The sequence below is a fragment of the Anser brachyrhynchus genome (genome assembly GCF_964034855.1).
Source record: "Anser brachyrhynchus genome assembly, chromosome: 9".
In the NCBI taxonomy this organism is placed as follows: Eukaryota; Metazoa; Chordata; class Aves; order Anseriformes; family Anatidae; genus Anser; species Anser brachyrhynchus.
Window position 1 is genome coordinate 17,054,986 of NC_137703.1, and position 22,960 is coordinate 17,077,945.

At 44.7% G+C, this 22,960-nt stretch overlaps 2 protein-coding genes across 4 annotated transcripts in view; one reads left to right on the forward strand and one right to left on the reverse strand.

Annotated features, from left to right (window-relative positions):
- The window catches only part of PPP2R3A (protein phosphatase 2 regulatory subunit B''alpha), a 59,255-nt gene extending 53,445 nt beyond the window's left edge, over positions 1–5,810 (forward strand). The window contains exon 15 of one of the 3 annotated variants that reach the window (XR_013954799.1): positions 5,672–5,734. Coding sequence is in view for 1 of the 3 variants with exons in the window: in XM_080604115.1 (XP_080460241.1) it covers positions 5,672–5,678 (7 nt within the window). In the remaining 2 variants the exon portion in view is untranslated. Of the gene's footprint in view, positions 1–10; positions 2,768–5,671 lie in introns of those variants that run through there. The other 2 variants (XR_013954800.1, XM_080604115.1) reach the window with 2 other exon arrangements.
- On the reverse strand, positions 2,488–18,361 carry MSL2 (MSL complex subunit 2). Its single transcript, XM_080604151.1, has 2 exons — positions 18,087–18,361; positions 2,488–6,061 (listed from the first exon to the last, which is right to left on the reverse strand). Exons 1-2 carry the CDS (start codon positions 18,226–18,228, stop codon positions 4,464–4,466), a joined length of 1,740 nt encoding a protein of 579 aa, XP_080460277.1. The 5' UTR covers positions 18,229–18,361; the 3' UTR covers positions 2,488–4,463.
- Between the last annotated feature and the right edge of the window lie 4,599 nt (positions 18,362–22,960).

The window sequence follows — 22,960 nt, forward strand, 5'->3', positions numbered from 1 at the left end:
CTTAAAACAGACATCTCCTGGATCTTTGGCAAGTGGCATGGAAAGAAGGAAAAACAAAAAAACTTTGATTTCTGTATATGCAAATGCTCAAGCAGAATTGCTGCCTTATCTTATGACTTCATCCATGAGCGTGAGACTGACAGCTCAGCGTTCTTCCCATGGATATCTGTGTATTGCACACTTTTCAGTAGGGACCTCTGGTTTCCTTGAAAATACCAAATGCACTTCAATTCTAAAAATGGAATAGTTAAGACCGGACAAAGAAGATGAGCTTGCAACATTATCAGTACTATAAGAAGTATTACAGCTTTTAGAGTGAATTTCATCAGCTGTGCCACATACATCTGAAGATATTCTGACGTATATAAAGCTGCTCTTTTTTGTTGTTTCACTCCTCAGGAAAGTTTCTGTTAACAATTCAAGTTTTTACTGCAAATATAATTTGTATAAAAAAATAATACATAAAAAATGACTGGGGTGTGTGCTTATATCCAGTAAAGAGATGCTTTTAGTCTGGATCACACCAGAATTCTTTGCAAGATTCATGTGCCACATCTGTATGATCTTTTTCTTCAAAGTCCATCAGTTTCACCGAACAACAAGCTTCTTGCTGTGCTAGAAGTACTTGCCTTTGAAAGCAGGGTTTTCAGGTTTTATTTCAGACTGCTGGTACGTTGCAACTCTACAAGGTTCTTTTCTGACAATTCAAAATTTGATGGTACTTGCGGGGGGGGGGGGGGTCACCCTCGTCTTATGTACACAGAAACTCCACGATGACACAAATTGAAGCAGCTGCAGAAGACAGCATCTGTTACCTGCCTCCTCCGTTTGTGGTAGTGTTTTCAAATTCGTGTGCGTGCACAAGAACTTCTGCAGGGAGTTCAACAGTAACAGAAGAGCCTGCAGTGACCCCACTGTTCCCGGGTACCTTATGTTGGGGGTGGACAGGTGAGAGAACAAGAACATCACCTGCACGAATGAACTGCTATGAGAGCAGCCAAGTCAACACAAACAAAGTGTTTGTTTCCAGTTTCACTTCCCCTCCCCTCCTCCCTCCAGCGTTTAATTCCAACCCAGTGATTTCAGTGATACATGATACATGGAAAGAGCCTTTCCATTAAAAATGAAAGTTTAAATGGACACTCTTTCTTGAAAGAGTGTCCTCCATATGTTCGGATTGAGATGACCAGAAGCACTAGGCTAGTTTTGTACTGATACACATCAAAAATGATCAAAAGTCTGCCCCTTCCAGAGGAAGCTCTGTACTTCCCATCTCTTCAAGACATTTCCAGGCAGGAAGACTGCCATAGCAAGACATTTGCTGCTTTTTCCTTCCAATCCAGCTCTACAAACAACAGAATTTTATTAAAGTTTGGAAGTTATCACTTCCTGAGGCGGACTGGGAAGAAGGCTGAAGTATCACACCCTTCCTATATGAAAAGAAACCCCCAAGCAGCCTCCTCTGTGCCAGCACTGAGAAAAGTTCCCCTCATCAACAGCACCACAGCAGGAACGCCAGGTCGGCAGCAACAGGGGAAATCCCGCCAGCCCAGGCCAGACAGGCTAAGCTAGAGCTAAAATTATCATTGCAACTGCTCTCTGTCAGTGATTCCCCAGTGCTTCTCCACATATGGCCAACAGGGAGCGAGGCCTTGCCGTGGGTTATGCTGGATGGAGTTTTCACTTAACTCCTTTTGACGACAAGCAACGGTGGGAAGGTCCCCAAACACCACGCTGTAAGGTCCCTGTAAAATGGAAACTAAAGCTTTTCAAACCAGAACCACTGCAATTCTTTTCAGAAACATTATGATCCTTTCCATCACTCAGCTTATTCAACAACTACTAGCCAGGAGGTTTAAAAGAAAAAGCAAACCAAACAAGCCCTAATTTAAACAATTACAGAATTAGTCATCAACAGACTAAGTAGTATTTAGACAATAAGTTCAACATATGCCACACTGATGCCCTTAGCAGTTGCAAAATAGAATTAGAAAACTAACATTTATTAAATCAATTAGAATTTTAATATACATTTCAAGAACGTGGCAGCATAAAAGGAAATGTTTTTAGAAACAACCTGAATCTACCATTTGCACTTTTACAGTAACGATCAGGGCTCTCCTGTCAACGGTTCCAAACACACTCGACCTAAACCACCAGATTTTGGTACCATATTCAATGCAGCAGTGAGAAATTGAAGATTCCAAGTCCTCCCACATTTGTGGAGCAAAGGTACTACGTATATAATGTAATACAAGTCCTAGTAAATGTACCATCAACAATCCCAGCAAAACTTAACAGCTCTGCAAAAGCATTTAGAAACAACCCGTGCTGCACATCTCACTCCCCTTAAACCAGACTCTGGTTTGGCTACTTTTCTTACACGTAGCGGACTAATAAACAGATTTACATCAGTAGGTCACGATCAAACCACCATGTCAGAAAATGGTAGGATCCTCTTGGGTCAACACAAAAATCACATACAAGTTTAACTAAATACATTTTAATAGGACATCATTAAATCTCATGAGGGCTAAAAAACACAGATCTTAGGTACTTGGGTTGGCAAATAAAGACAAGAATACTAAGAAGCATTTTCCACCATTTACTCATTATCAAAAATATTTTTCAACTCTTCTTGCAAAACAAAAACAAAAAAGTACAGACTGGACACATACATCACATTTTTCTTCCTATGGCTTTAACCCCCCACCCTACCCACCCCACAAAAAAGACGGGGGGAGAAACAAACCAAAACCAACAAAAAGATCTGACCACATTCACAGAAAATGACACCATGGTACACTACAAAACAAAAGGAGGTGTCATTTGTGTCCAAAGGTTTTTGCTTATTTCTTAGGTGAGTAACCATCATTGTATATGCTTTGTGCCAAATCAAAATACACCTAACATTAGGTCAGAAAGCGCTGCAGACTTCATTAGATGAATTAAAGGAAAGATGGAAGCAGTTATAACTAACTTGAAAAATTCACGTACTATTTAACATGCTGTTGAAACAGGAATTGCCTTTTAAATTAGAAGGTAATGTTTTGTGTTCTAGTCAGCCCATTTGTGCCGTATCATTCAAAGAGGAAAAACTTCTGCTTTCACAAAGTAACTGATTTTTTTTTAGGTTGCCAATGAAATCTTAAATGCAAGACTAAATGCTTCTACTCTAATTTAGGAATTACAATGAAATAAAACTTTTTTTTTTATATATAAAGCTGAATTTCTACAAAGGTGCTTTCATTTTTAATGCTTTTTGAAATAAGCTCTTTGCCAACTTTGTGTTTTTTCCATTTGAAGCCTTTCAGCTCAGGTCAAAAAGCATCACCCTTTGAAAGCAACTTTAAATATATCAAAGAAAAACGAGATGGATTCTGGGTGAATTATACAGATTGATTTCTAAGGTCAGATATTTCGGATATTTGTTAGATAAAATAATTTTCTGCCCCAGCTGAAAGATACCTGTCAGCAAAGCACTACGCTCAAGGTAAAAAAATCAACAGTGATAATTGCTGGAAGTCTCTGTATATTGCAGACACTGCCTGGGGCGGGGGGAACAGCCACAGAACCTCTCTCCTCTGTAACCCGCAAAAAAAAAAGCTCTAAAAAAAAAAAAAAGAGGAGAGAGTGGTGCTAATAAAACTTGCTTTGTGTATAAGCAATTTTCCCGCCCCAATCAAAATAGTAAATAGTAACATGTCAAACAAATGGAGCTGGCGGGGGGGGGGGGGGGGGGGGGGGGCATGACGGATCAGGAAAACAACCTCTGGAATTGCCAAGGAAAAAGCAAACGCTGGTGTTAACGGGACGGCACATTGGAGTCAGCAGTTTAACCTTCACATGTAAGCAACTGATCTTCCTGACCCTTGTTTGGAGACTGACTGCTCTTGGGGCTATTAGCTTTCTCACTATATTCCCAATCTTTTCATTTTTAAACTGCTCCATTGCCAATTCTCACAATCAAAAGTTATCCAAGGGCCTTTTCAGACTGGTTTCCCCAGCTTAAAGCTGCATTTCCTACAGGAACACTCTGTGATTTTCTAGCAATAGTGTCTGTAACTGACTGATAATTACTTTTCTACATCATAATCTAGCACAGTTGAAATGGACTAACTAGATACCACTTCGCTACATTTACGCGGAAGCTTTGACTGAGCACAAAGCATGACCGAGTACAATGAGGTTAATATATTCCTTGCCAAAGATCTTGTGATAAAATCATTTACATCAGCAATTCATCTCAAACTATGAGGTGCTGTAAGAACTAAAAAACAGTTTTAGGGTAACTCCTCCATTATCTGCAACTATTTCCCAGACACTAATACACATAACATAGCAATGAAAAACACTTGATACAAGTGATCTAAACGCAGGAGCTCCAGCAAGTTAAACAGAACCATAGCTGCCTTAAAACTGTCGCAGTTCCCCTACTGATGGCAGGGAAAAGAAAGAAAGATTCAACAGTCATATCTCATGTCTATAGCTTCATCCAAGCTTTTATCATCGTGTGTACTGGCAGCTAAAAACGTCGTTACTGGTGACCCTGTCACATTGATTACACTGGTGCTTGTGCTGGCATTGCGCACCGCAATGCTTGTCACATTAATGCCCAAAGTAAGCCTAGTCTGCTCCAAGGCCTTTTCTGGCACTGCAAATGCCTCCAGCTTCTTCTCCCCGTTAGCCATATAGGAGTTTTGGCAGCCACGGCATATGCAGTCAAGGCAGGCTTTGCGGTTAGAGTAGCAAGGGCAGCGTTGGCCACGGCATGTAAGAACACTTGGATTTTGGGTGGCACGACCACATTTACACCCTTTCTTTTCTTGTGGCTTTTTATACACAGTTTTTGTTGGGCTTCCTGGCATAACGTTACTGCTAGGAACTTTCTCCTTTGCTTTGTCTTTTGTTTTCAGCACTCCTGGTTTGGCTTTTGGGTGAGATTTCTTAGGGGCATGTTCTAAATTCTTTTTCATGCTTTTGTTAGACAGGAGCACAGTTTTACTTATTTTGGGAGTAGTGCCTCCATTAGGTACAGTTGCAATAGGCTGCAAAGACATTTTGTTTTCCTGTTTCACTGTTACAGGAGCTGATGCTCCCAACGTTGGGCCACAGATGATGCTGGAAATGGGCAGAGGTTGAACCTTTTCGCTGTCGCTTTCCGATCGAGATCGCTTTCTGTTTAACTTAACCACCTTAGGCGTTGCTGCTGTACACGAGATTCCATGAGGAGAAGCATCTGAGGACATGAAAATGTTATGGCTAAGGGGTGGGGGAGAAAGTTGCAGGAAAGGGCCGTTAGTCATGTTTGTCTCCAAGCTGGGCTGCAAATTAGAACCACAGACTTCGGTATTTGAAACGGTCTCTAAGCTCCGTAGAACTTCCTCAACACTAAGGAGAAGCGATCCACCTGGTTTTATGTCTTCGCTGAAGCTGCAGATGTCAATGCCTGTCGTACACAAGTCACTAGTAGAAACGGTATCACACACAGGCTGCAGGCTGCTAGAGATATCTTCATTTTTTATATACTCTCCAGTACTACATACATCGATCGTGTTCGCGTGTTCAGGAGAAGGGATATTCACTCCAAGTTTATCTACTGAAAGCCCATTACAATTGGGCAACCCATTGATAACAGAACCTCTAACATCAACGTTGTGTGTGCTTTCAGGTACTGACGTAAAACTAGCTGGAGGATCGTTTGTGAGTTCTGAGGTGGAAGGTACTGGGGAATGTGTCAAACACAAAGCCAAGGCTGTATCGGAAGATTTTTCCGTCTCTTCGTGGAGTGGTGATCCATCTTTGAGCAAAGCCAAAAGATCTGCAGAACAATCAACTGCTTGGATAATATCTCGTGCCAGTGGAGTTTGCGTTATGTATTCACAGAGTTTCTTATAGCAGTTCACTAAAATGCTTAGCTGCTTATTCTCCTCAAACTGTTCATAGTCCTTGCACCAGCTACATGACGGTTTCATCATCATCTTCTTGCCTTTACAAGGTTTGCAGACATAATGCTGACACGTGGAGTTTGTGGGAGCAATAGGGTCTTGTAGCAAATTTCCTAAGGAAAAAAAAGAAAGACTACAATGAACTCAAGCCACATTTCCAGGATAACATAGCATGAATTCCTTGTAACATAAGCCAAAAAAATTGCCTGAAAAAGTTCAGCAAGTCACAAGAAAATATACCATCCAAACAATAGTCTAAAAATTCTCACAGCTGCCATATCTGATTTTAAAATATTAGAAAAAAAAATCAGAAGAACATCCCACCATAATTTGTCATGCTGCCGCAGCCTTTAGAAACCCTCTTAGCTAAAATAGTACCAGCCCCTTTATCCCCTTCAGCAGTTTCTTCCATTGAAAGTTACAAAACACACAAGATTTCTATGAATTTTCCAAAAGCACAACAACAAACCCCCATGAAGAGCTACTGCAGAGATTTTAATGAAATTAGTGAAAACAAATGGAAACTGAGCAAAGGGAAACCCTAAAAGGAATGTAAAAATGATGAAATACCAACCCCAAAAGGAAAGAACACACAGCAGAGACTTTGTTTTACTTTTCATTTGGCTGAGACTAAAAATAGAGCATAGCTTTGTGACAGTCAACGCCACGAATAAAGCACAAAGATTTCAGCTTTGTGAGCAACAAGAACAGTTAAATGTCCCCCATGAATTCTTACAAGCACCAAATAAAACACCTAATACTGTATTTCAATAAAAATGAATATAAATATATATAATGCTCCTTAATAGATTGCTCTTGTTGCACTTTCTGTTTTGGCACAGGGCGACTATTAACACGTCCTGAGGAGCGGTGGCTCCCCGTTTCCCAAGGCACAGACACGTAACAGTGAAATAACACTTAATATTGTAGTAGTCACAGCCATGATGCTTAAATACTTCAAGGTGTCAACAACAGCTCACATGTCCTGCGCAGGGGTGAGGAAATCACAAAAGATGTTCTCTGAGATCTTACTGTTAAGAAAAAAAACTAAAAAAATCAGTTGCTAATGGACTCAAGTCACCTGACAGCACGGGCTTTAGACACCTAGTGCTGAAAACCTGTCAGATCTCCAGATCTCTGAAACTAGGTCCGGAAGGACGTTTTTGCTTATCTTAAGAACTAGCCCAGTAACACATAAGGATAAAATAAAGTAAAAGAACAGCGTTAATTGAAATTCTGCACAGAAATAATCCAGCTAGTAACTACATCCATAAAACGACAGTATTGCTTTGTTATCTTTAGCGAACTCTAGGCCAGAAAGATATTCTAACTTCTACATAAATTTCAGAGTATCTATAGCCAGCTATGAAAGCGGGCTTCTTCCCCTTCTTTCCAGCAGCAGATTTTCAGCTTTGATCAGAACTGTCTCCCTGTGAGGAGCCTTTTCTGGATGAGCTACAGCAATCAGTGAATCTTCTCCCAGATTTCCCACCCCAGTGCAAACATGCTGTTAGGAACAAATTAATAAAATTCTGCAATTTGGGAAGAGAAAGCAAAGTGCATATAGTAAAACAGACTGAGATAAAAAGTCCTAGTCAAAGGTATTTTCTCTCATCAGCCGCTTCCAAGGAAATTTTAATCACGTGAACCTTCCCTAATGGATTCTCATGACAGCCCTTTGGAGGGATACAATTTGCTGAACCTAGCTGAGTGCACCAACTTATGAACTACGTAAGAAAAAACAACTTTTCTATGTTGTAATAGCTTAGTCTAGAATCCAGTCCCTCAGGCAGGAGAACAAGACCTGCTGTTCTAATCCTTAGCTGCAGTAGCCTTCAAACACAAAACTTGTCCCTACACTCTGTATCTTTTGCCCAGATGTTCCACCCCTTTCCTAACCAAGCCCTCCCTACTCTTCACTAATGAAACAACTTCTGAAAATTCAACTTTGTGTGTTTGAAGTAATAGGAAACTTGCATTAGCACAGTCATTTTGCAACACTCCTGAATTCTGTGAATGAGCTGATGGAGACTACCTATCCCCTGTTCCCTCTGAAGCCCAAATCCCTTGATACTTGCTGCAGCCCTCCTCTGTCTGAGCCATCTTTCAGCAAAAGTGACCTGATTTAAGCTGAGTTTTGAGAAGCAAATAACAAGGGTCAGTGCCTAAGGCATCGTTATTCGTGTTTTTTAATACACTGAGAGAAAATGGATTGTTTAGAAAGTTACCAGGTGACATACATCAACAGAATGACGAGTAAGAACTGTCATTACACTGCAAGTGGAAGAGTAACCATATGGAAATGGACAGGATTTGATCACAGTTACCTAAAAGCGATACAGGAGGAACAACGAATAGAAGAAGCTGCAGAACAGCAAAAGGTTCAAGACACAATTACAGCAATATTTGGCTGGAAAATACATTTTATGACCAAAGATTAGATATTTAACTTTTCTTTGCTCATCTAATGAGGAAGAGCTGACTGAGGAAAACTGACTCCAGAAGACCCTACAAAGACAACAGCAAAACCCTCTTTGAGCTAAGCAGTGAAGATTTAAAGCCAACAGGTAGAACCTGAAGCCACACAATGCAACCTGCAATGAAAATGCTTAAGTTCCCTTTCAGTGACACTATTTAAACAGCAAGGCAGGCAGAGATGTCATGGTGGTCATCAGATAGGATTCGAGTTTGTGAGCCAAGTCAGGGACTTCCATTAGGGAAGAAACAAAAGAAAGCTTTAAATCACACCAGCTGGTCTCACAAGTCATGTCCTTAGGCAGAAGGAGTTCACAAACAACTGTCTGGCCCTTCGGGATCTTGGGTCTTCCCACCAGGCACAGCAGAAACTCTGCTCTGACCAAAGCAAGCAGCAAACGCCCGCAACAGTTCTCATTTAATGCTCTGAGACTGCAGAAGCCATTGTAAAAGTGTGCGTGCATCCACAGCACTTCCACCACCAAAAGGCCTCTAGCATTAGCACCCAGCGAAACAAAGCAGCTGGGTGTGCTCCTTGGTCCTCTTCAGCCTCGTTTTGCTACTTGGGAGTTATGATGATCAGTGTGTGGCAGATTATCAAGTATTAAAATACTTACAGATGAGACCAAATGAACAATTTACAGTCACAATTTAACTTTTAATTAGATTTTTTAACACATCTCATTGCCAACTGTGCATTTCATTTATCCCCAAAAATTACACTTATCCCAAAATAAATTTGGCTGAAACTGCTGAATGGGTACGAAAGCTAAAAGAGGATACAAAAATCTGGAAGAAAAATAAAATAATCCAGAAGCTTAGAAGAGAAAGACAGATGGACAGACAAAACAAAACACTTTACATGCTCCCCGAAGGAAAGAACACAGTGAGTTCTACCCTCAGTAAATGCCAGCAACCTACACAGAAGAGACACTGGGAATGCCTGAACCATGGGAATATTTTCAGCTTGAGCTCACACCTCATTGAATATTCATTCTGCAAAGTTTCTTCCTTTATGGATTCTGTGGCACCTATCACTCGTCAGTTTTAGTACTGTTAAGCTTAAAAAAAAAGTTGACCATGAGACGCAAATTCACAGAAATTTAGGTTTCATTAGTTTTAATATTTGGGGAATGCTGTTAAGTCAACAGCATTGTCCCAGAAAGCCAACACCTGAGCTACTACTGAGAATCTGGAGGTACTAAGCTTCGGGATGTTCCAAACCATTGGCTCCACAGGCTCCCAGGGCGTAACATTCATTGCTGCTGCAAATCACCAAATCCCCCCAGGTAAGAGGTAAGATTACAAACTTCACCAAGACAATAAAAGGAAATGATTCTGAGATGACCCAGCCCATCCTCAAACTCCTAAGAATGACCCCACTGGGTCAGACCAAAGATCCACCTAGCGCGACATCCCCCCTCCCTAGTGGCCCAAAGCAGATGCTGTGGGCACAGAGTGAGGAGGTAAGCAAACCCCGAGTGCTTGCCCAGCCTTTAGCCATCACTCGCTGAGATGCTCCTCACGGGAGATGGCGTTTCCATGTACGCAGTAAGCCTCAGACTCTCTCCAGAGGCTTGCCTCCCCTCCTGAGCTATTTAACATGTTATCAGTCACAACAGGCTTTGACAAGAAGTTCCCTGGTCACTGTGCTGAGAATAACCTTTTTGCTTTGAACCGTTACTCTGGCTGGGTTCACTCAGCAATCTCCGGTTCGCGTGCTGGACGAAGCAGCAGTCAGTCCCTGCCCCTCTCCTCCACACCGCCGCAGGTTTCACAGTCACGTACCGCGTTCCCCCACGTTCTCCCTCCCAGAGCGAGGGGTTCTGGCGTACACAGCTTCATGCAGCGCCGCAGTAAAGTTCACCACTACATTCTCTATTCAGTTTCTGATTTTTAACACTTGTTTTACTTTCGATTGATACCCAGTACTGAGCTGATACTTCCATGGAGTTTTCTATTGAGAAGCCAAGATCTCGCTTTTGGCTGGTAGCCATCAATAGTGCCACTTTCTATACATTCACAAATTTATATAAAAACGATGGGCTCTGAGAAGTTTGTAATATTTTTCTCCATGTTTATCATTCTATATTTATCTGAGCTAAATTTAATTTGCCATTTTACTGTGCAATCATTCATCCTCATCAGATCCTGCCACGTTTACTCAATGCAGACCTTCATTTTTACTACCCTAGATAGCTTGGTATTACTAAACTTCACCTCATCTCTGCTCACCCTCTTTTGCGAGGGGGATATTAATACACCAAAAGCAAAATCATGTTCTTAACAAGCCTCCAGTAAGAGGCTTCAAATTTCCCTAAACAACATCAGATCTTAACTATCCTACTCTCAGAAAAGTTCACCAAACATCTACTCAATTATGAGCACGTACACTTAATATGCAGCATACACAGAGAAAATACTGTTAATATATTATTTACAAAATACCACAGCTGTCCTGGAAAGGCTGCTGCCAGGAGGGAGGTCATTTAGACCACAAGGAATACTTCCTATTGTGTTCCTTAATGAGCATTACTTCACAGCTGCAGGAAGAAGGGAAGCATCTGCAAATTGTATCTCATGGACCAAAGGAGGAGAAGAATTGGGAATCAACGCGATTATTAGGTGTATGTATCCAGCAAATGTGCTCCAAATGGGCGAAATACACAAAAAAGAGGACCTTGATTCACAACAGGATATCTCCTTTCTTTCTCATCTACCTTGAGCAAAGGCAGAAACACAGTGCCCTAGAAAAGGGGGTAAACGCCCCACACATGAAACGCCCCTTGCAAAGCCCACTGAAGCCTACTTGAAAGCCTACATACTGCATTTTTGAAGACTCAAAGTTTTAAGGATTTAATAGGTTACAGCAGTCTATTTTGATGAAGCCAACTAGGACAAAATTATGAAGACAAATTTTGTTACAAGTATAAATGAATGTAGCACCAGGGTTAATCTCAAATATTGGTCTGCCAAAACAAAATCTTTAATCCTCACTTGCATTCACATCACGAGAAGTCACCTGCATTTTATAATGCACAGCAAGCAAGTGGAAAGCTCAACAGCCACAGCCCTCTACTGCTTTCACGCTGCCTGACGTGAATGGGGGATTCCCAGCTGCAAGGAAGGGATGAAGGAAGGACACCTAACCCAGGCAGGCTTTTAACACCAAACGTTGCAATGACCACAATGGCCACGGTGGCAACATTTTGCATGTAACGATGTCATCCAAAAGTCAAGGCTGCTGTATTTTAAGAGGCTTTAAATGGCAATGTTGACACATCTACTGTGGGTACAAGACACATTTAGCATGTTTCCATACAGCATAAGCACTCAAAAGAGTTAAAACATGCTTTGAAAGTTGTAGGTCTACTTAATTAAATTTATCACATTCTCAAGGCAAACAAGAAGTAATGAAAACTGTTTTTTCCCTCCACCAAACAAAACTTCTTACGCCATCAAGGTTAACTGCACAACCTTCAAGACAACTCTGCTCTTCAAGCCCACTGGAGAAGGAGCGAGCACTGGGCCGTGACCACAAGGCTCGGGAGACAGAGATCCACAAAGTTATCACTGAAGGACTTCAAAGCAAATTCCATTGTAAAAGCTGGACAATTCTAACTCCCTGGGAAGTACAGTGCTCGATGTGCTGTGCATTATTTCTCAAGTTATATGGAAACATCAAGAATCTTTTTTGGCCTCACGCAGAATTCCAACCTAATATCAAGCACCTCCTTGCTCCATATTTACTCAAACTAATCTGTAAATCATAACATAGTAAGAAAACAAACCAAAGAAATCTGTGTTTGGACTCCCTAAGTCCATAGACCTGAGCAATTAAGTTGTCCCAGTAAAGGTGCCTGTTGGCAACATATTAACTTTTCTTTAAACACTATGAAACGTAATCAGTTTAATCAATATCCTCAGGTGACCATCAAAACTAGTCCATCATCTCCCATTGCCTCAATGAGAAACACACAAATCAAGTCAGAAGACAATACTGTAACCCTCGCTTTGCCATCTCCTTTTCAAGTCTGGTACCAACCGGCTCTCAGGGTGGAAACCACAGAACTTCTCTTCCTCCTATGCTTCCAATTTTGTTTTAAGACAGAGGAGTATTTTTAGAGTATTTTTAATTAAGAAACCCACTGAAATTCAACTGGTACAGCTTTGTGTTGTCAAAACTCAGGCAGTACAAAGCAGACAACCTTGAAAAAGCACTTCTCCCAAGAGTCACGTGCAGGGTTTCAAACAGGAAAGGGAAACGGTGAATTTAATTGAGGAGACAAAGAGGAAGAAAAATCAACCAACATGATCTTGGCTAAAAATTGGTGCATTCAGAGATACGAGAGTGGAAATTTCATAGGCAACTGCCCATGGTGGCTACCTCCGAAACCAGAAGGAAAAGAATACTTGCAACAGGAGATATTTTACAGGTACTTTGTCCTGTATTTCATGCTCCGTGGTAGCTGTTTCAGGAATTCTGGTTATTTTGCACAGTCTTCAGAAAGTCAGAAGTATTCTGGTAACCATTCCATATAATTTTTAGGGGGGAAATAACACACTTAAGAGTTACCCATACCTGATAGCTGGACAGTATTTTTTGACAATTAAAATGGAGAAAAGAAGAAAACGTCAACAAAAAAATACCTGAAAAGAGTCACCAATGCATATTACTTTCAAACACAAAAGGCAACTGATCAGGCACGAATCAGCCTTCACCCTCCCTACTAAAAGGAGAACGGACAAAGAATGAGAATTGTACCCTCCATTCTTCCATCACAAGATTTAAATATGCTTTCTCCTTTAAAACACTGATATCCAGGCTTAACTCACTCAGAAACAGCTCAAAACCCAAACAGAAAGTCTAGTATCATGCATATAATTACGTTTTCAGTAGTGGGAATTTGTTCCTTCTTCCTTTTTCCATCTCCATGACTAGAAATTGAATTTTCTAGAAGTTTTAAATCTATATAGGTGTCACGCAACAATCTTGCCTTCTCCAAAGGACATTGCATAGCTGCTGCATGCCTCCGATTGCCTCAGCACCATCAGCAACCCTATCACAGTATGTGATACCTCGGTACCACAGACCCATAACTCACTTGCATTCCACTGGCTTCTGGAGCTTCTTCACTTAGGTATTTGTAGAAATGCTCATTATGGAAGTTTAAAGAAATTGCACTGTTAAAAAAAGGCTACTTCACAACTTCCCAGTGGCAAAGCACAGCCTAAAGCCGTAAGCGCTACTTGGGATCCGTACCGGTGCTGCCGAGAGCTGCGGACGGACAAGGGGTCTGGAGGAAGGCACGCCGCAGAGCAGTGCGGGGCAAAGCAACAGAAAAGGGATGAGGAAGAAGAGGAGGAGCCATCACCGGGCTGCCAACACAGACAGGATGGAAGAGAGATGCAGGTGCTTACACGACTCGATATACCACCGACTCTGGAGAAAATTCAAACCTAGCTAGTTGAATCAACTCTGTAAGGCTCAACTTCTATCTACAGCATAAAAGTTTCAAAAAATAAGCTAATACATTTATACAAGAGCAGCCTGGAAGTAACATCCCTATACTGATCATCAAAGAAAAGAAAATAAGTCAACAAAGTACTTCTTTTTATTTAAACCACACCACTCCCATGCTGGCAGTTGCTTCCACGACGCTACTTGACCACTGAGCCTTCAGCCCCCTACCTAAAACTCTCCAGAGCTATTTCAAAGCTTCCAGCGGGAGCCGTGTAGGGCACTGGTCAGCACCACCACATTGTTTCTTTGTTCCTTCCCACCCCTTAATCTCTTTGAAGCCACATGTCGTCTCACATCCCGTTACTTAGATTACAGGATGCTTAGGACAAGAACTTGGTTCTCATCCTGCATTTCCACAGCACCAGCAGCCGCTGGGTGCCCGGCCCAACGCGGCGTTACGCTGGAGCCTCCCAACCTTTCCAGCGCTTTCGCATTCTAAATCGGCAGCGACAATCTGTCAAACATTTTAAAATATCCGTCAGAGGTTCCAGGGTGAAGTCTTCCAAGGATAAAAAGCTCAGCTGATCTGACTGGCAAAATCTGTCACTTAAACATTTTAACTGGATTGCAAAAAAGTGTGTTAATGTGGCAGCGCCAACTGAGATTCTGAGTGGCTTGCAGTAACCTACACAGGATTCGAAACAGAGCGAGTCACTCTTAAGAAGATTTTTATCCCAATAGGCAGTGTTTTTAAAACATTAAAAGTTTGTTGCATAAATCCTACTAAGCTATTTTTAAATGAAGTGAGGTATCAGCACACCGTTTAACAATAAGCACTTTAGTCTAGAGACTAAAATGCAGATTTCACATCCTCAAAACACGTATGGCATATACCTTTTCTCTGTAAGGCATGCTCAGAGGAGTTATTTTTAAGTTTAAAAATCTCTAGGAAATGTCACCTCTCGCATCCCGTGAGGACAACGCACTTCCTACAGCACTGTCTACAAAACTATCGCGTGACCGCACTCACATCCCAAAAGCATACACACACTGCCGTACCATCGGGGTAACTGAACCTTTCCAACCCGTTAGGTAGGGCCCGTTAGGAGACCTCAAATCCACCCAGAACAGATCTAGTTGACTGATTTACAATGCCAGGCTGTATTTACATTACAGCTTTCTGCTGATGTAAGTTCGGGCGTGCCAGTTTGAGTCTAAAATCAGAACTTTAATTAGAACTTCATAATTATGTGGGTCCAAAAACTTCTGCCACCCCTGCTGTGAAAGCTGATTTAAAAAACTATCAGATCAGAAGAAAATCAGTTGGCTTATGTCTAGTGCATCGAGAAAATAGTGAAAGCACAATAACGTCAGCTGATTTATGTAGCTGTCACTTCTAAAAACAATTCTGTAAAATTAAACGGACAGTCTTGACTGCAGAATTAATACCTACAGAATAACAAAGCATAGCGGGGTGCATTCAGAGAGATTAAATACTGCAGCTGATGACATGAGGAGCGCTAAGTTGGGGAGTGAAATCCCAAGGGAAGTGCTAGAAGTCCTGCACAGGACTTAAACAAACCTAACTCTACAAAGTGCAGGCGGTTTATGTGTTACTGATAATTCACGCAGCATTTCTCCAACAAAGCATGACTTTTAGACATGTACAGTCAAGACCTCATTTCACCAAGTTCTGAGCAAAGGAAAGCACCAGACACGCAATGTCCCATGTACTCGAACCCGCATCCCGATATTTGGATCTCACAGTTTACGGACTACAGATGGGCAGAAAGAGCAAATGTCGGAAAAGCTTTAAGTGTTCAAAACAGACTGTTAGGTTTTGGATGGTCAAAGCACCCGCTCCTGTGATGACATCTCACAAAGTAATCTTTGCCTCAGTACTTAAACCTTTATCTGTTAAAATGCTGTCTAAAATTAAAAAAAGTCTTGATGGTTGGAAGGAAGGCAGAAGATGGGCTTTAAATGACCTCACATATGCAGGAAGCATAGCAGCTCTTAGCCCCGATGTGTACAAGGAAAAAAAAAGCGTTTTGGAAATACCGCAGGAAGGTCAGAGGGCTGAAGAGAGAAGAGGCACCAATATTCACCCATGACAGAAGAGAGAGAAAAGGAACACAAAAAGCAAACAAGGAGGTCAATTTGCCTTTACCAGTCCGAGCTGAAGATTTACGACTGCTGGTCAACACCAGCGCGGGCAGTTCTGTGTCGGACAGAAGCGCTCTCCCATGACTAACTGCCTGCAGGTTCAAGAACAGCACTTCACTAACTCTGCAGGACAGAAACTGTATTTTAGGGCCTGGGTGCGTAGCGCCCAGCCTCATAAAGAACCAGGAACTTGCTGAGGCCTCTGTACGCTACTGGGCCACAAACAAGTCCAGACGCTGAGAGAGAATCTTGGGGAATCACTTGTAGACAAAATATTTGAAACAAATAGCAGCTACAGTTATCTGAAAGTTAGACGCAGTAGGGAAAAAAAAATTAAAAGCCAAAGTAGCACCCCCTAAAATTTGAATAAGAGATGAAGCAGAACCATCAAGAAGTAGTTTGTAGGTCTGAGTATCCATAGATGCACGAGCCCATAGAAGAAAAACTAAACAAGCACAGGCTGCCCCCTCAAACTGAAAGTGACAGAAAAGCCACGCAAGAAAAACTGAAGAGGGGAAAAGTAGCTCAGGAATTTGGGCAGGGACAAATTATAGATAGACAATTCCAACAGCACAGAGTGCAAAAATAAGACTGCAACAGGCCAAAAAGGAAAGAAGTCAAGGCAAGGAGAACAAAGAACGCGTTTCAGAGGACTAGTCTCAAAGCAGAGAGGTCCGGCAGCACAGTAGTGAGTCCCTATCGACACATAAGAGACACAAAGTCCCTACATGAGTATCTTAATAAAAAAAATAAAAAAAAACACACAGAGAAATCTTAGCATATTTTTAGGCAGAAATTGTCTGATGATTGAGCAAAAGCAACAATGACTTATGGAAGAAAACAGTTAAAGGTTGGAAGTAACAGGGCCTAAGGTACTACGTGAGAGATAAAGAGCAGAGTTGCATTAATACTGACATTGGTTATGCGTGGAAAAAAAAAAAACCTTAGACAAATTATATCAGGAAATGACGACGCCGTGATCCTGGGAACAGGCTCCCTCTTTCCCAGTACAAACTGATCTCTATTTTCTAAGACTCTAAGTGGGAGGAGCTACTGCTACAGGATAGGAAGCCTCCGAGACTTGTTTAGCAGCCTCAACAGTTGAAGTCCTGATCTTGTAAATAAATACAATATTTAACTTTGTAAACGCCGCTAATTCGATTAAGCCTTAATGGGACCACACACGCTAGTAAAGAAAAACACATGCGCACGTAAAAGACACGAGTCCCGTCCGGTAAGAAAACAAAAACACACGCAGGGCCAGGGCTTCGGATCAGCAGAGAACAACAGAATTCACAAAGCGAGTCAAGCGAGAGGTCTGACAGCTCGGCCTCCCTCTCCCAGCGCTGCCCGGTGCCTCGAGGGAAAGTTGGCGGAGGGCTGACAGCTCACCGCGGAGCCTCCTGCCCCACAGGGCCACGGCCACAGCCACGTGCCCCCACTTCACCACGCAGAAGGCGAACCCTCCCCAAGCGCTCCAGAAGGCAGCGGCGAGGTTCCGGATGCGTGCCTCTCCCCACCACACGCAGATCGCTCTTTTTCGGGGGCAAAACGCGGCGGGGAAACGCCGGGAGGCTGCCGGCCTGCGTGCTCGCCGTGGCGGTTGTTGTCACGGGAGAATTATCTGCTCCGCTCCGCGCGGTAACAGCCTTTGGATTTCTTTTGTGCGCTTGACGTTCCTGGCCCTCAACCTGCATTACTTTGTGTTCTTTACGTTTCGGGGTGTGTGTGTGTGTGTGTGTGTGTGTGTTCCTTCCCCCCCGGACGGGCTGTACACGGGCTGTCTCGGCCCACACCTGCTCTCGGCCCCCTCCTCGTTACCACAACCCCCCCGGCCGCCCCGGTCCCCGCCGCCAGCCGCACGCCCCCTGCTCGCCTCGGGGCAGGGGGGTGCTGGGGAAGGCGCTGCCCGGAGCCGCCCCCACCGCCGCCCCCCTCCCCGGGGCTCCCCGGTGCCGGTGCGGGCAGCCCGCCCGAGGGCCGCGCCGAGCCCCGGGGCCCCGCCGCGCCGGGAACAAAGAAGGGTTCCTCACCGCAAACGCAGCAGGAGAGGGACTGCCTGAAGTAGGGCAGGAGCTTGTTAATCTCGGAGAAGGACTGCGGGTCCCCGGGGTCGTAGTTGAGCACCAGGCGGCTCGCGGAAACGTAGAGAGCAGTGGCGTTCACCGGGTTCATCGCCGCCGCTCGCGCGCCGCCGGCTCCGGGCCGAGACGAGGGCGCGGGCCGGGGCCGGGGCCGGGGCCGGGCCGGGGGCAGCCCGGGTGTCACCTTGGGCCGGGGCCGCCCGGAGCCGCGCGGCGGCGGCGGGGGGGGCGGGGGGGGCAGCGCGGCGCGGGGCCCGGCCCCGCTGCTCCTCCGGCCCCGCCGGGGCCTGGCTGCCGGGCGGCCGCGGCGCTCCGAGGGGCGGCGGCGGCGGCGCTACTCCAGGCCGCGGGCCATGGCGGGCCGGGCCCTGCCGCTGCCGCTGCCGCTGCCGCTGCGCTCCGCCCCGCTGCGCTCCGAGCCCGGCCGACGCGTCCCCGGGGGCGGCGGGGGCAGCGCGGGGCGGCGGCGGCGGGGCCGGGCCGCCCGCTGAGGTGGGGGGGGGGGGGGGGTGGCGGGGAGGGAGGGAGGCGGATGCACCCGGGCCTCAGCGCGGCCGCATCACCGCGGCCTCCTCCGCGGGGCCGGGCCGGCGCTCCAGGCTGCGCGGCCGCGGGGCGGGCGCCGCCGGCGGGGCAGGGTCCGCCGCCCGATCCGCGCCGCGATGGCGACGGCGACCGTTAGCCAGCGCCAACCGTCACTGCGGGGCCATCTCCGCGGCCGCCCAGCGCCGCCGCCGCGCATGCGCCGCCGCCGGGGCCGGGGCCGCGGCTCCCCCGCCTCCCGCGGGGGGAGCAGCGCCCTCTAGCGGGGCCCCGCCGCGTCAGCGCCGTCCCCTCGGCGCGGCCGCCCCGCCCCGGGCACGCCGCGCCTCTGGGGGCGCCCCGCCGCTCTGGGCGGCCGCGGGCCCGGGGCAGCCGTCACGGGAGGTGTTGGTGACCCCCCCCGGGTGCCAGGCGGCTGGGGGGGCTGCGTGCAGGGAGCTTCTGGCGTCCCCGCTGCAAGCACCGCTGAGGGAAGCGCTCCCCGCGCCCAGGCCTGTGTTGCAGCACTGCCAGCGCCAGCGAGGCAGAGTTCTCCTTGCTAACGTGTTTGGCCCTTTGGAAAATTCTCTGAGAGAACTTCTGCCGACTCGTCTCTCTCCCTGTTCACCTAGGCTTGTCCGTGCTAAAATAACCTAGGAGTTACACTGGCACTTTTTTGTCCCTGGCTCTTCTCGTGAATCCCCCAACGTCCCAGCCCAACTCAACGTGCAAACAGAACACAGGAACTTAGGTCTTCCAACTACACAGACATAGCACTTTTGGTCCTTGTCACACTGCACAGCCACATTCCATAAATATCTTATGTACCAAACCACAACAACAAAGTGAAATAACATTCAAGTAAAACTCCAAGTATATTCTCATATATGTCCCTGCATCCCATCTTCTGCCAAAAACGCATACACACGAGAGGTCCCTGGCACCAAACACTTAGGCCAACGCACACCTACTACCACTAGCCTTTAGCCCACCTTACAAGACTTAGGTGCAGCTTTCCAGGGTAGATTCAAACTTCCAACTTCCAAGCATTTCAGCCATTATCCCAATCCTTGGTGTACACTCAAAACACACCCCTCCCAACCCTTTCCATGACACCATTTCCCTGCTGCCATCAGAGTCCCTAATACAAACCTAGAGTGTCCTGAATGCTTTTCTCAACCCTTCCCTGACTACATCCCACTGCTCCGGCTGCCATCTGAGGAGCTAACTTGACAGCTGACATCCAAAGGGTTTTTACCAGTCTTGCCTGACTTCTGTGACATAGTCCTTCAGGACATTGTGCATGACCTAGATTGAGCAGTTGGCATCTGTAGTGTTCCAGGGCCAAGCTTCAGTATCCCCATCCACAACTTCAACCTTAGGGTGTAGATGGCATTATTCTTACGTTTTGTGATGTGATGTATTCTTAAATTTTGTGATGGAGCTACACACATAGGTTTGGGTACTACCTGAGAACAACTGCAAGCCTCGAAGGATAGTTAATGCAAACTTTCTGTAGAACTGCAAGTAAATCTTACTCTTGAAAATTACAGTAATAATCTAATACAAAAATGTGATAGCAAGACTGGGTAGCTGATACGCTTTTGACCAAGGAAAGCCCACAGTGCTTTTTTTTAAATATTGTCAGATGATCTGCTGCATTTGACTTTTGTTTTATTCAAACGCTTGACCTGAGGGTCCAGGTTTCTATTAGCGCAGTCCAAGAGGCAGATATAATTTTTCCAACCTCTGTGATTGCTTCTAGTCTATCAGCATCAATGTTCTCAGGAATGATTCCTGAGGTCCTCAGCTGTTTGTGATCACTAGGACACAAGAGTAGTAGGATTAATATTAGGGTCTTGTTAAGGTCTTCCCTCCTTGCCCTCAGGAGTTTGGCTGCCTGCCTGAGCTTGAGGCCAGCTCTGATGTGGTACAGCTGTGTGACCTTGGTCAGACTGCTGAGGAAAGAGCTACGTTGTGAGAAGTTTCAGCTATGCCCTCTCTGTTTTGCCCTAGGAGTTGCCTCCAAGCTCAAGACCTTACCCTTTCCTGAGCTTTGCTGTGTCTGGCCTGCTGATTTCCTGCTCTTGCCTTGGACCCACCTCATCGCTGTGGAGGTCTGGCACTTGCTGGGCTGGCTCTTTTTGCTGTTGCTGGACCTGTTCTGCTCTTTTTGTTTGGGTACTGTGGCATTGTGTTTCTTGTCAGCGACTGTACTGCCTCTGCCTGCCTTGTTGCAAACCTCTGTTCCAGGCTCGCCTTCCCCTGTGGAGTAGCCACTTGTGTAGCTCCCTGGTACTAAAAGCCTTGTGGTGCAAGTATTCCTGTTGCTTGTCTACCTCTTCAGCTGGTGGTATGTGCTGGATATTGAGCAAGTCCTGAAACACTCAATAAACCATTTCATATGCCAGTGGAAGCAGCTTTCAGTACCCTTTATTAGATTGGTAATTTATTTATAAAATCTATTGAGAATGTTACTTAAAAAAAAAAAGGCAAAAAGTTCTTATATATTTTCCTTGTGTCTAAAAATCAGCTCAATATTTCAAACCTGGTGCTGTTTCAATGTACCAAATTCCCCAGTCTTGGCCAGCAAACAAGTGCCTTCTCTTTACAAGGGAGGTTACAGGCTACCCGTAAGCTACTTCTGCAGTTGCACACCCCTCCCTGCCCGTCAGTAAGCTGTCTGACTGACCAGCCCTCAGGTGACTGTGGTCACGGATCAATGCATTATTCAGTCACTTAGAGTCTGAGCTTGTGTGCTAATCTTTTGATTTACAACCTTTTATCTATTTTCAGTGTAGAATGAATCTGAATAAGGTTAGAATAGGGATGTTATTTCATTACTAGTTCCTATGAAAATTCTGCCCATGGCTGCATTAGGGAAGAACTAGACACTTCATTCAGATTAGGTTAGAATATGGCCTATGAACTAGTTTTAAGCCTTTGAGTCTTTACTACAGCACTTGAACAGAATAACTATTTAGATCTGAACAGAATAACTATTTAGATCTCAATGGATGGTTCATCGTAAATGTATTATACAAACCATGAGGTGATGGAGCTCCCTGTGTCAAGAGATCCTTCTGTTGTGAAAGTGGCGTGTCCTAAAGCGTATAATTAGTGTAGTGCTACATCTTTAAGGGAAAGTCATTGACTTACTAAATCAGTTGAAAAGGGAAAGAAAACAAGAGGTGACCACGTATGCTGCTTCAGAAAGCCTGACATGAAGAAACTGGTGGTTTGGTGTTTTGTTTTGTTTTGTTTTTCCCCAGACAAATAGGAGACCAATGGCAATGGCAAACTTGATTCTAATTGCTGTCTTGTTGGGTTTGACATATGTTTCCCTCTGTGCCATTACATGCCGGATATCATGAGAAGAGAGACAGGGTGAGACTGGAGTGATTGTAACAGTCACAGTCTAACACAGTCAGTGGTGCTTGTGTTTTCTGAGCCAATGTTATCAATGAATTAATAATAATAATAATTATAAAGGCAAACACTAATAAATACTAAATCACAGTAACTACAGAAGAAATGAGCAAAACCAAACCTTCTCACAGCTTCCAAGAAAGACTAAGACTGATTTTTGCCAAAAAGCAATCAGAAGGAACTGAAGATGGTCAGCGTTACTCTGCAAAGCTTGTAGGCCTTCCTGTGAGGTGATCCATGGTTACCTGAGCCCCCCTGGTACCATCCCAACAAGACCTCAACAAAATATCAATTACCTTGTTTGTGCCTTTTTCTTTCCTTTTTTCCCCCAATTCTTCTTCCATTTTGTCTTACAGAAATATCTGTAATGTTTTGTCACCCCCAAATGTCTGAGGTAGTATAAAAACGTGACTTCAGAGTCTTGGTAAAATGGCATACAAGCATCCCCCCATCCCTTGGTTTTGCCTCATCTTGCAATCATGAGCGAACAGGAGACTTTCCCATTGTAACAAGTTTTTTCCCTATGTGTTCAAAAGTATTCTCACGTGTTATTCCAGAGTGGCCACATTTTCCAAAAGGAATTCCAGTTGCTTACTGGTCTAATATGAGGATCTCTCTCTAAGACTGGCTATCTTTGCTTTGAGAAGGTCATGCCTTCAATGCCACGTCTAGGGATAACCTATTTTTACGAGCTATAGGAGGAGCTGTGGTGGCCCTTTCTTTCAAGTACACATCTACTTATGAAGAAACCAATCCCTGCTTCTTTATTTGGGTCTGTACTTGCAACTAGCCTTCCAAAAAAAAGGCATCTATGTTATCAAGCTCAAGACCTGAAGCAGTGCAATGCCATTTGTATCTTTACTGGTACAGAG

Bases quoted from the DNA above. Each gene is read 5' to 3' on its own strand.
- MSL2 (XM_080604151.1), bottom strand. From the start codon at position 18,228: ATGAACCCGGTGAACGCCACTGCTCTCTACGTTTCCGCGAGCCGCCTG. The intron at 6,062-18,086 runs GTGAGGAACCCT...TTTTTTCCTTAG, and splicing joins CCTCTCCTGCTGCGTTTGCG to GAAATTTGCTACAAGACCCT.